This window comes from Phocoena sinus, chromosome 8, assembly GCF_008692025.1.
Source record: "Phocoena sinus isolate mPhoSin1 chromosome 8, mPhoSin1.pri, whole genome shotgun sequence".
Classification (NCBI taxonomy): domain Eukaryota; kingdom Metazoa; phylum Chordata; class Mammalia; order Artiodactyla; family Phocoenidae; genus Phocoena; species Phocoena sinus.
The window spans coordinates 79,810,412-79,824,550 of NC_045770.1; the positions used below are offsets into that span (position 1 = coordinate 79,810,412).

Genomic DNA, 14,139 nt, shown 5'->3' on the forward strand with positions numbered 1-14,139 from the left:
TATCATAAGTAAAAAGGGTTGTTGAATTCAGTTGAACAGAGAATGGTAATATACCATTTTAATTTGCGTAGTTTCAAATAGTTTTAGCAAATTTATTCATGTGTCACAGGTAAGGTGGATGGAATGGCACAAAAAAATCATGAATTTTGGTAGATATGGTATTTGGAAGAAATAAGAGAAAATAGATTCGAGACATATGCCCCCTTTAGTCAGGAATTAGCAATAGCGTCTTCAAATATCAAGGAAAACACATCACAGGTCATAATGACCCCTCTTCTCTGCATTCAGGAGGTATTTCAACTAACCGTTTAAAATACAAATGCAATACACCAGGACATTAAAAGCATTTATCTCTAGACAGCAGGATGATGAGTATCTTTGTAGTTTTCTGCATTTTCCATATTTTCTACAATAAACATGCATGACTTTTTAAATGAGAACAAAAATCATTCACAAAGAAATTAACATTTCAGTTATATTTTATTCTGGCGTCTACCCTAGAATATGTCAACAGATTAATAGAACTAACAAAGGAGCCAAATTCTGCAGTGTTTTTTCTAGATCCTTTTTTATTTATGAATATCTCAGAATAAATGTGAATTCCTAAACTGTCCTTCGTGAAATCTATTCAGAGTTTCGATGAACTCCAGCTAACAAGAGCAGAGCACGTTACCGTGTCAGGCAAGAACAGAAAATAGCCTGGTAAATTCTCTATGTCCCCCTACTGATGTCAGCCCTGCCAACGTTCCTTACTGACGTCCTCAAAACTGACATTACCCTTTCATTGATGTCACTGAATCAGGAAGCTGAAAAGCTGTTGCAAAGTGACTGTTTCTATTGCAAAGGTTTAAAACTTCAGAGATTGAAAGGTTAAAGTTAAAAATATGTATTTTAATTTGAACAACAGATGGCCTTGGAGTGACTACAAGGCTGAATTAACTCTCGAGGTTCTATGGCTGTTTGTGAAAGGAAAAAAAAAAAAAAAAAAGACAACCAAAACCCTTAAAAAGCCCACACTAGAACACACAGCTCAAGCACTGGTGACATCAGCAGAATCTCTCTGTTGAATTAGAGTCCCGAATTTGGCTGCAGAGCCATCTGTTAGCCTCCAGAGAGAATAATCTTCTATGAAATTATACTGCATCATTTCACTAATGAACCTTTCCAATTTTAGGGCCTCGCCTCACAGCTATCTCACCTCCTGCCATGGCTCCCTGAGCCCTAAGATACACAGAGGGATCCTCCCTGCTAAAGTCTACCATGGAGCTGTCCTTTAGAAAGATGTCTCCAGTCCTAGATCGAGTTCTATGGAAACAGGATGAGATGGGAAGTTGCATGGAGAAGGTTTATTAGGACATGCTCTTGTAAGGAAATGAGGAGGGTAGGATGGGGCAGAGGGGAAAGCTGATCTACAAGGTGGTTCCAACGCAAGCCTCAGTCATCCTATGGGGAGCTCTGCTGCCAGGAAGGCCCCTCAGATTATCCCAAATGGAATCAAGGAAGCCAGTCATTGTATCCTCACGTCAGCTGCCATTGGACACAGGCTGCTCCCTACGAGAGAGCATCACCTTGGCTGATAAAGTACCCTGTGGCTGAGACAGTTTCCAGTCAGAGACTCAGCCAGTATTCCCAGTAGCTGGAGGATGAGCACCTTGCCCCTGATAGGGGGTCTGAATAAAGCACTCCAGTCTTTATTCCACCCCCATTCACCCAGACCCTTCCGTGACAGTGGCACCCATATCCTTGAAAGTCCTCAACTCCTGTCTTCCCTCTCAGCCTCGACCAAACTTATTTCCAGCATCATAGTATCCTAAAGACAAACCTCAGTTACCCAGAATATTAAGGTATTGATTCAATCGTTTATTCTTTGAACACTACCAGTCGTATGCTGAGGAGGAGTCCCCTCTTTCAGGGAATTGCGGGGAGTAAGAAGTGTTAGAGGAAAAAGGAACAGCATGTGTGGGGGCCTGTAGGCAAGAGGGAGCATTGAGGAGTTCAGAGAACTGAAAATGGATCAGAACCCAAGAAGGAATATGGTGGGAGCAGCGCAGAAGGAGATTGTGAAGGGCATCGTCTCCCACATGACCGAGCTTGGGATTTGTCTTGACGTCATTCCATCGTCCTTCCATTGCTTTGGCAAAACACTTAGGTGTCATTCTTGACTCATCTCTTGCACTCAGACCACACATTTAATCTGTCGTCAAAACCTATGAGTTCCAAAAAAAGGACAACAATATTTATTTATTTGCTTACTTACTTACTTACTTGAGTATTTTTCCAAGCCCTTCTCACCACTCCCATTACCCCCACTCTGGTCCAAGCCTCATCATTTCTTGCCTGGATTATTGAAATAGCTTTCTCATTGGTCTCTTTGCCCTTGCCCTTGCCCCTTGGTAGTCTATTCTCAAGAAGCAGCCAGACAGATCTTGCAAATATATCAATTCAGATTTTCTAATGCAGAGTAAAAGCTGAAGTTCTTAGTATGACCTACAAGGCCCGACCTACCCAATCTCCCCTGCCCCATTACGACTCTAATGTATTCCCCTCTCTCGCTCTGCTCCTGGGCTTGCTGGAGTTCAACAAGCCAGACATGCTCCCACCTTGAGACATTCCTTTTTCCTTCTTCCTTGGATGATGCTACCCAAACATGGAAAGAACTAGCTCCCTCACATCTCCATGTCTTCACTTAAATTCACTCTCCTAGTAAATCTTTCCCCGGCACCCTATCTACAGTTTTAATCTTCGACCTCAGTACTTCATAGCGTCTTTTCTTATTTTATTTTTGTAATCAGGCAGTCTCTATTCATTGCCCTCTTTCCCCTCCACCCCCCCCCAACAAGACTGTGAGCTTCCTAAAAGCCGGACTTTTTGTGTAATTTGTTTCACTATCACATTCCTAGCACCAACATCAGTCTCTGGCAGATGGTAGGTGCCTCAATAATCATTGGATAAATGGATAGGGAGGCTTTGAAGATTTTCTGGATGGTTGAGTAGCCAGATAGCAGGTGTAGGTTATGAGGCAGTAAATCCTTTTATTTTAAAATTTGAACATGTTTAGTGGATAGCTTTCTAAAACATATTACACGATTATCTGCATTTTTGAATAAACATAATTAGTTTCTGTGTGCTCAGTGGGGATGCTTTCAGAAGCTCTTGAGGTATTTGCCCCAGTGCTAAATGGCCTCTGCTTATTGCGTCTTATGCCTGTGTTTATACAATAGTTCTCCTCCTGCTTCTTCACTTAAGAGTAGGCTTCAGCTGTCAATGTGCCTGAGACTTCTCCAACATACCAAACTAGACAAGAGCCAAAGACATTAGCCCAGCCTTACTAACAATAACCAGAGAGTCGAAAGGTTTCCCCAGTCAAGAAGAAAGCATAGAGGACTGGGAGACGGAAGATCTATATAGATTCTAGCACAGTTACTAATAAGCTAAGTGATATGGGGAAGGGAGAGAGCGGATCATTATGGAACTGTCATTTTATTTGATTCACACAATAACTGGATGATGGTTGTATCATTACCAGCTTACCGACAAAAACAAAAACAAAAAAAAACCCCACAAAAATCCAGACTATGGGAAATTAATCTGTTCAAGATTAGATGGCTTGCCAGTAATAGACGCAGGAATGATTCAGGTCCCCCGATTCCAATACTGTGCTCTCTTTACCATACTGAGGTAGATCACTACTTATTTCTTCATAAGAGATGGCCTAAATCACAGCGATAGCAATCAAAAAGCATCTCATACACCACGGGTTGATTGCCTACAAGAATACTGGTTAAGAGAAGGGGTTAGTGTCAAGCAGACTCAGATTAATTTCTTGTTCCAACAAGCCATTTAAACGTTCTGAGCCTCAGTTTCCTTATTTGTAAAATGAGGATAATAATACTAATAGTAATAATAATAATACCCACAGCAAAGGGCTGTTGTGATCTCTTCTAGATAATGCATGTAAGGCAATTTTCCTTAGTACTTGGCTATAATAAGCACTCAGTAAATGATTGCTTTATTATTATTATTGCCAAAGTAAATCCTTCCCCTTGACACCAGGTATAATCCAGCGAGCTTTTGGACCATTTGTACAGGTGATTTCAAAGGCTTAAGGGTAGAGAGTGAAACGTAAGTCAGCTGTGCGACACTAGAGTTAACAGAAAGGTGATGTCATCCTGGCATGACTATAAACATGTACAGAGTATCAAAATGTGGGAAGAAGCGAGCCATCTTACTCAGGAGGGATGAAGCCCTAGAGTCCACTGACCTGGGCATCTTGCTTTCACCGGAAAGCTTCCAGCCTGGGCTTCCATCAGGGTGGGTCGGAGCTCTTTTTCAGGCAGGACATTATGTGGATTGTATTACATGGCTGTAAACTGATCAGTGCCTATTCCTATGCCATCAAGCATCTGAGTTCAAACAATTGGACTATTTTAATAAGATTAGCAGCTTGTCCCCCTCTTACATTTTTCTCTCTGCAGGATACCTCTCAGTGTCCTTCAGAGAAATCCTTAGGAAAGTAGTAGGATTTCAGGATGCTTCACATCTTCCATCCTGAGGCAGACGCAGCTAAAAAAAACCCTCCACGTCTGCTGCCCAGAACCACCTATGCCCTCAAAAGATATGCCAGAGAAAGCCCAAGTTGAGGGAGTGGTAATGCGGACAAGAGGCTCACTAGAAGGAGTCTGTATTCTTGAATAGTAAACCTCACAACAGGTGTGCATGCAACTCACCCATGGACTGAGAGACAAGCTCTGCCTCCAAAGGCGAGAGTGTAACAGATGGCCACATGCCCAGTTACGTGAGGCAGAGTTTCATGCTTATGTAAGTGTTAAGGGGTTGCTATGAGGGTTGTGGAATCACACAGACCTGCCTCTCAAATCTCAATTCCCTTACTAGACTAATTCTGAGAACTTGATGAAGTGACGTTAACATCTCAAATCTTATTAGTTTCCTCCTCTTTAAAATGGGATACTGATACCTACCTGTGGCAAAATGGAACTAAGCCTACTTGCTTACTCACAAATATTGGATCCTCCAAGGATTTATTATTATTATAGGTTCTTTCTGGTAGAGAGTAGGAGCCTGTAATAGTCACAGGTAGATGAGGGCTGTGGGTTTCCTCCTCCAAAAATCTCTCTAACAGGGGCTACTTTGCAATGAAAGCAAATCTCAGGCCGAATTCTGCCACAGATTAAGTAGGCATGAAACAGTCATAGAACCCCATTCTGTAAGGTGTTACAAAGTTTCAGCTGTCTGTGATGTTCTTTAGGTGACTCTGACACTATTTAGAGGTAGAATTCTGCTTAAAATTTCTAGTAGGAGCCATGTAACATTATCTTCAGAATCCTAAACCCAGGGTTCCTTTTTGAAGCCCTTGGGCTACTGGGTGACTAAATTTTTATATTCTATTTTAGTAATGGAGAGTGTCTGTATCATACTTTTAGCCAGTGCAGCCCCTGCAACAACTCCTCGTTCACCTATTTCAATGAAAAATGATTTCTAACATCTGTTATGCTAATTAATAAACTTTTGGTGTTGACTACAGATCATGATAGTTAAAGGACTAAAGTAGTTTAGTAGTAACTGCCTCTGGAATGTGGGGTTCTAACAGGGTCTTTCAAAGGCTAACAAGCCATTCTTGAAGTGTGTTTTCCTGATTAGAGACCTTCGAATATTAATCACCCTAAAGTGGTTTTTTATTAGGGTAATTAATTAGGATAATTAGCTACCCTAAGGTATAGACTGGAAATTAATTACCCCCCGCCACACACACACACAACACACACACACACCACACACGCACACACACACTACTATCTACACTGATACATTTCAAAGTTAAAGACTACATAGACTATCTTATAGAATTAAACAATGTACGTTAGGGACTTAGTGCCCACCACGTACTAAATGATAGCTATTAACGTTATATTAATTTATATTTCTAATAATAACATTACCAGAACCTGGACCAATTAAGGCCTTCCAACTTGGTGGTTGACTTAGTTGTAGAGGCAAAGGCCAGTGGTGAGTGACTCTGAATTATGGAATGAATTATACCCTCTTGGTAGTCGCCAGAAATGCATTGATGGTGGGGGGAAGAGAGAGTTTTACAAGGGATTGAAATTCTTGGGTGAGTGAGAGTGGGTATAGAGAACTTTAGATATTAATGTTTCATGTGATATAGTAGAGTATCACTAGGCACTAAACTCCATAAGGACAGGAAATTTCTTCCGTTCCCTGCCCCGTCCCGTCCCCCCTCCCCCCGCTATATCTCAGTGCTTAGAACAGTGCCTGGTATATTGTAGTTGCTCAAGAGATAGGTGTTGAATGAAATGAATACATTAATTTTTAAAATCCAGTCTGGTTCTCTTGAGAATGTTCAGGGCTTTAGTGCTGTGCTAGGTATAAAGTAGATGCTTAACAGACGTTTACTAATTAAATGAATGACAACAATGAATGAATGAGCAGTCGAGTGAACAAATGGAAGAACTCCCTAAAGGATGCTGGCAAAGAAGATCAGAACAATGTTTCATGGAAATCCAGATATTCTGTATTTATAGCAACTTAAATGACCATGTTTTAGATAAGATGGTGTGAGTATAGTGGTATTATAACCAAATGAATGCCCCTACTTGAAAAGCACAGGTGAACAGATCCATATCAACCTGAAGAAAGAGCTCTGGTGTAGTCGATGGAAGGTCCCCTTCCAAGCTCATCATCATTTTTGTTTAGGGATTGTCATATTTTTTCTTTCTTTATGGTATTTTCTGATGAACAGAAGTTCTTTTTTTTTTTTTTTTTTTTTTTTTTTTTTTGGTACGCGGGCCTCTCACTGTTGCGGCCTCTCCCGTTGCGGAGCACAGGCTCCGGACGCGCAGGCTCAGCGGCCATGGCGCAACGGGCCCAGCCGCTCCGCGGCATGTGGGATCTTCCCTGACTGGGGCACGAACCCGTGTCCCCTGCATCGCCAGGCGGACTCTCAACCACTGCGCCACCAGGGAAGCCCCTGAACAGAAGTTCTTAATTTTAATGATCAAATTTATCAATCCCTTTTTGGTTTGCACATTTTGTATCTTGTTTAAGAAGTCCTTCCCTACTTCAAGTTTAAAAAATACGTTCTTGGGCTTCCCTGGTGGCGCAGTGGTTGAGAGTCCGCCTGCCGATGCAGGGGACATGGGTTCGTGCCCCGGTCTGGGAAGATCCCACATGCCGCAGAGCGGCTTGGGCCCGTGAGCCATGGCCGCTGAGTCTGTGCTCCGCAATGGGAGAGGGCCCGCGTACCGCAAAAAAAAAAAAAAAAAAAAAAAAAAAAATACGTTCTTTTTATATTGTTTACTAAACGTTTTAAAAATTTTGCTTTTCTCATGTTACCAACCCATCAGGAGGACATTTTGTGTATAGTGTATAATTTTATTTTCCTCTTATACCATCATTATTCTCTCGCTCATTATCTAGACACAACTTTACGAAGTAGTCCAATAACTGCATTTTATTATTTTGAGCTAAATTTTCAACTAGAGTTTTTTTTTGGGGGGGATTGCATAAGAACATTACAGGCATACTTTGCTTTATTGTGCTTTACTTCATTACATGCGCTTGGCAGATACTGCATGTTTTACAAAGTGAAGGTGTGTGGAAACTCTGTCGAGCAAGTCTATCGGCGCCATTTTTCCAACAGCATTTGCTCACTTTGTGTCTGTGTCAGATTTCTGTAATCCTTGCAACAACTCAAATGTTTTCATTATTATTATAAGTGTTTGGTGATCGGTGATCCGTGATCTTTGATGTTACTATTGCAAAAAGATTATGACTCGTTGAAGGCTCAGATGATAGCATTTTTAGCAATAAAGTATTTTTAAATTAAGGTACAGTAGGTACATTTTTAGACATAATGCTATTGCACATTTAACAGACTACTGTATAACGTAAACGTAACTTTTATATGCACTAGGAAACTAAAAAATTCGTGTGACTCTCTTTATTGTAATATTTGCTTTACTGTGGTGGTCTGGAACTGAACCCACAATATCTCCAAGGTATGTCTGTAATTTCATCCCCAAACTAATGTAAGTGGGAGCCTGTGGTTAGGATTTGGGGTGAAGTGTCCCTCCCCTCCCCCAGCTCCATTTAGAGTCAAGTCTGAGACAGGCCAACAGTTTCTTCTTGTTTCAAGTTTAACTTATTATCTAATGAGGATGTCAACCTTTGGGGTATAGGGTTGCCTTCTTTATTTGAGAATTTCTGCTTTACTTTCTCATTCTGCTTTGTCCCCTTCTAACTTTTCACCTCATATGGGGCCAAATAAAACTAAGGCTTGAGCTACCAGGAATAAGCAGTTCTGTACTAGATCATTTCTTTTTACTGTCAATTCTAGACTCAAGGATTTTGAAAATTCCCTTTAATTTCCTGACAGCTCATCCATGCATTAAAATATATTTTAACAATTTAATTCAAAGTTTTAGGTGTTCTATGCCATGAAAGAGTTTTCCAAGGACCTAGTCTCTCAGGAGTCTCTAATGATTTTTTGTGTTTGAATCTTTGATCCAGGTGGAATTAATTAATTTTTAATATTTAAGAGTGTGGTAGGGATCTGCTTTATTTTTTCTAAAGTCAACCAGTTAACCCAATTATTTATTTAATAATTCACAAGATGGCAGTTTTGGAATGCAAAGAGTCAACATTGCTACAGGAAAGAGCACCAGTACAAACATGAATAAGACATAGCCCTGTCTTGGAAGATCTTACAGCCCAATGAACAAACGACTTCTATTATTACCATTTGCCAATCTGCATTGGATATGATCAGCTTCTTGTATCACCAAGGCAATATGTGCTAGAGATACCTCCATCTCTTTCTAGCTCAAAATATCTACAGACATACATATACTAGCTGAGAGTATAATGGAGGATATATTAACAATGTTTTTCACGTTCATTGTTGTGTTATATACATAGTAGATGAGTTTCTGAAAAGTTGTATTTAAATTCTGTTTTGAATTTCCTTGACAAGTTTTCTATTTAAGGGAATTTTACTTTGAATTATTTTCAAAAAATCATTTTGAAGAGTAAATGACGATTCACTAATTTTTATATGATGCAAATAGAAATTTTCATTTACTAGGTTTCTTAATGCAAGATATACTTGCATAATTCAGGTCTTTTCTAAAAAAGGAAGAAAAATATAGGAGACTAGAATTTTAAAAGCAAATCAATGTGTATTTTAAAAAATGCTGTTGTTGGAATAGATATTTCTTAAGGATCATTTACATGAATTCAATTTGCTTTGCCTCTACACGCAAGGCAAACATTTTGGGTGATTTTTTTTTTTCAAAAGCTAATTTTTAAAGCTTTGTAGGGAGGATGCCAAATGGTATTTTAAAAAACACACATTTAAAAAAAGAAGAACGTGCAGTTTTGCCTGGAGTGCAGATGGAGCCTGTGTCAATTGAAGGCATTCTGCCTAAAGGACACAGAGAAAATCACTTTTTCATAAAGACCATAAGCCCCACTCTTATGTTTCTGTTCATCTTAATTTGTGGAAGGTGGGAAGGAATTAAATAGGGGCCTTAAGGGTTCATCTGTCTTAACAATCTCATTGCTCAAGTTTTATATCAGTTATGCTGTAAAAATTATTTGACCTTCAAATTAGTAATGAAGGAATATGATAATTTGGGGGTATTTCTTTTCACTTCTCTTATTGACTTGTTTCTCTTGTGTACAGATAGGGCCTGATTCAATTTTATATTTATATCTGATGTATATCTTCTATATCGCCTCACCTTGGCCCCTACAGCACACAGTACATTAATAATATTAAAAATGATGATAGTAACTCTCATTGTCAAGTGTTACCTTGTGCCAGGCATCGTACTAAGGAATGCAGAGTCATCATTTCATTTAAACTGCAAAAGAGAAGTGAGGAACCAGGGAGTATTTGCGAGGTAAGGGGCAGAGGCAGGATCTGAGCAGGCGCATTGGCTTTAAATCCTTTCCCTTTACTACTCTGAGGATATTCTTTTTAAAAATGTGTATGTGAAACTGCTAGTGAGAAGGTGAGGTAAATCTTCATTTTATGGACAGAAATATGTCTATTACATATTGTTATGTGCAAAACTCAGGGTATAATACGGTGCATGCATTAGGACCCCAGTTTTATAAAAATAAATTTGTGTATGTGCAAAAATGTCTGGGAAGATAGACCCCTATATGTTAATAACAGTTACCGGTACTTTTGGATATTCTTTACATTTTTGAATTTCATTTTTTAGTCACAGTTCTTTATTGCAAGCAACAAGTCTGGAAAAAATAAGCAGCAGCACAGGGCTGTAAGTGGGATCTTTGGTTTTAATTCCATGTGCTACTGCATCACGACATACAGGTTATAATCCATCCTTTTGATTATAAAGTCAATTCTCCTATTATCATATAGTTGTAAAATTAACTCTCCCTGGTGATAATTTCTCATCAACTTTCTGTTTTTAAAAATGAACTCATTTTTGTCTGCCTTTTGTATCATTTTCTTTACTGTGGTGTTATCAAGCTACAGAAATCTCTGCACAAACAGACCCATTCCAAAAAAAGGGAATTTACTGGCTCACATGCCTGGAGTGTAGATGTTCTCAGTGTCTTCAGGTACTGGACCTGCATCTCTGTGATTCAATGGCCTCTGCTCTCCTCCCAGTGACAGGCCTGTTATTCTCACCCTGGTTCCTCACCCTTGTATAAAAAGCCTGCAGCTATTCCAAGCTTCACATCCTTATCCCACTCTCTTAAGAAGGAAAAAGACCATCACCTGTGATAGCTCCTAAGGAACCAGCTTCTTTCCCAGGGAAGCCCCAGCACACGTTCCCTAACAATTGATAAATCCTCCTAAGTAAAGTTCCCCTTTGAAATCATCAATGGTTCCTGGCTGCATAACAGGTAAGGTTCGTTGACTTCATCCTGTCATTTAAAAATGTCAACAATCTGGCCTCATCAACAATTTAACTTTTTCTTTTGCTCTTCCCCTTAACTATTTCCAGAAAATGATTTCCAGTATTCCTTCTTTCCTCTACACCTTTGAAAACACTGTTGCCTTCCATCTGGAAATCCTTCTTTTCATAGATCTGGGTGATTAAGTAGCGTTCCATTCTATGTACTTCTGCATACTTATGTCTTTTACTGTGTATTATAACTCTTCACTAAAATGCAAACAATAACAATACTTACATAAATGCATATTTAGTTGATTAATCTATTCATTGATCATGGCAATAGAAGGTCTTGCATGAGTAGGTGCCCACCTATTTCTCAGCCTCACATTACCCTCCTATTTCTTGCTTGCTACACCCTGCCGCACAACAAATGCCTAATGCTGTTTCATTTTACAAAGTCTACACACATATCCTCCTCCCCAATATGTTCTTTCCCCACCTCTTGAGCTGGATAAATCCTACTCATCTTTGGCTGTTTCCTTGAATGTCACATCTTTAGGAAATCCTTCTCTGACTCCCCAGAGTAGGTTTGGTCCCCCTGTTACATGGTTTTATAGGACCCCTTACTCTTCTTTAAGATACTTGTTTCAGTTGCAATTATTCATTTGATTATCTCTTTAATGCCTCTTTCTCCTCACATACTCCCAGTGCCTAGGACAGTGACTAATACTTAGTGGATGCTTTATTCTTTGTTGAATAAATAATGGTAGGTACTTTTCCCCCATAGTAGTGCTTTTTTAAAAAAAACTAAACATCACTGGCTAACAGGCACTGCTTAATCTAACATTCATTTTATCTATGGAAAAAACAATGTACCCAAATCATTTCATTAGATTTTAGAAGTCTTCCAGGAAATAGACATAAACTACCAACCATAGAGCCTTGAAAGTAACTTTACTTTCAGCCTCTGGATCCCTTTCTCCTGTCCTTGATAATCTCATTCACCTAACAGGTGAGTAATTCCTTTCATACCACATTTAAGAAGAAACTCTCATTTGCTACTTTGTGTCCTGTTCTGACTTTTTCTCAAGGACACACATAAGATAATAGATTATAAATTTTACATGAGCACATCTTCATCATGGCGATGCTTTTCCAATCAGTAGGATATAGATATAGATAAACTGGGCCATTCTCTTAGCTTCACACGGGATCTAATAAAATGCTATTTTTTAATCAAATATCAAAAATCCAATTAACCACTTAAGTACACTCCAAAACTCTTTCAGTTTAGTCATTCTTTTTGAATATTTCAAACCCTACTTAGTCAAAGTCTTATACTATTTAAACTGAGTCTTCAGAGTTTCAGAATGAATTTTGGAGAAACTAATTTCAGGTATTTTCTTATTGATCCTACAATATCTTTCTATGAAGGCTATAGAGACATTTGCTCCTCTTCTAACTTGAAAAAAATGAGGGGGTGGGAATGATATCAGTGACCCCATTCTTTTCGCAACAATGGAAATATTCTAAACCTTCGCCGTCCAAAATGGTAGCACTAGCCACGTGTGGCTATTGAGTACTCAAAATGTGGCTAGCTCAACTAAGAAACTGAATTTTTAATTAAATTTAAATGTAAATAGTTACATGTGGCTAGTGGCTAGTGTATTTCACAGCAGAGCTTTATTTGCTGTGATGGATGAATGGGATTCTGGATTTGTAAAAGAGGAGTCAAGAAGTGACTGTTGCCCACTCTCACCACTTCTATTCAACACAGTATTGGAAGTCCTAGCCACAGCAATCAGGCAAGAAAAAGAAATAAAATGTAACCAAATTGGAAGGGAAGAGGTAAAATTGTCATTATATGCAGATGACATGATACTATATATAGAAACCCCTAAAGACTTACACAAAAACTACTGGAACTGATAAACGAATTCAGCAAGGTAGCAGGATACAAGACTAACATAGAGCAATCTCTTGCATTTCTTTACACTAACAATGAAATATCAGAAAGGGAAAGTAAAAAAAGATTCCTTTTAAAATCACCTTAAAACAATAAAATACTTAGGAATAAACATGACCAAGGGGGTGAAAGTCTTATATGCTGAGAACTATAAAACATTAATAAAGGAAATTGAAGAGATTCAAAGAAATAGAAAGATATACCATGTTCTTGTGTTGGAAGAATTAAAATAATGTTAAAATGGCTACAGTACCCAAAGCAATCTACAGATTTAATGCAATCCCTATCAAATTACCTATGACACTTTACACAGAACTAGAACAAATAATACTAAAATTTATAGACCCAGAATTGCCAGAGCAATCCTGAGGAAAAAGAACAAAGCTGGAGGTATAACTCTCCTCATACATAAGACAAAAGATTATAAGTTTTACATGAGCACATCTTCATATGTGCTACAGTAATCAAAACAGCACAGTATTGGCACAAAGCTAAAGTAATCAAAACAGCATGGTATTGGCACAGAAACAGACATATGGATCAATGGAACAGAATAAAAAGCTCAGAAATAAACTCACACACCTATGGTCAATTCATTTTTGACAAAAGAGGAAAGAATATACAATAGAGAAAGGATAGTCTCTTCAGCAAGTGGTGTTGGAAAAGTTAGACAGCCTCATATAAATCACTAAAGTTAGAACATACCCTCACACCATACCAAAAAAACTCAAAATGGCTTAAAGACTTAAATATAAGACATGACACCATAAAACTCCTAGAAGAAAACGTAAGCAAAACATTCTCTGCCATAAATTGTACCAATGTTTTCTTAGGTTAGTCTCCCAAAGCAATAGAAATAAAAGCAAAAATAAACAAATGAGACCTCATCAAACTTATAAGCTTTTGCACAGCAAAAGAAACCATAAACAAAACAAAAAGACAACTTATAGACTGGGAGAAAATATTTGCAAATGATGAGACCAGCAAGGGCTTAATTTCCAAGATATACAAACAGCTCACACAACAACCAAAAAACAAACAACCCAGGACTTCCCTGGTGGCACAGTGGTTAAGAATCCACCTGCCAATGCAGGGGACACGGGTTTGAGCCCTGGTCCAGGAAGATCTCACATGCCGCAGAGCAATTAAGCCTGTGCGCTACAAGTACTGAGTCTGCGCTCTAGAGCCCAGGAGCCAAAACAACTGAGCCCATGTGCCACAACTACTGAAGCCCGCATGCCTAGAGCCCATGCTCTGCAA

At 38.9% G+C, this 14,139-nt stretch overlaps 1 protein-coding gene across 1 annotated transcript in view; it reads right to left on the reverse strand.

Annotated features, from left to right (window-relative positions):
• Positions 1 to 1,960: 1,960 nt before the first annotated feature.
• The window catches only part of BDNF (brain derived neurotrophic factor), a 92,599-nt gene continuing 80,420 nt past the window's right edge, over positions 1,961 to 14,139 (reverse strand). Inside the window, exon 3 of the mRNA XM_032641483.1 lies at positions 1,961 to 2,207. Coding sequence (XP_032497374.1) covers positions 2,190 to 2,207 — 18 coding nt within the window. The 3' untranslated portion in view covers positions 1,961 to 2,189. The remainder of the gene's footprint in view (positions 2,208 to 14,139) is intronic.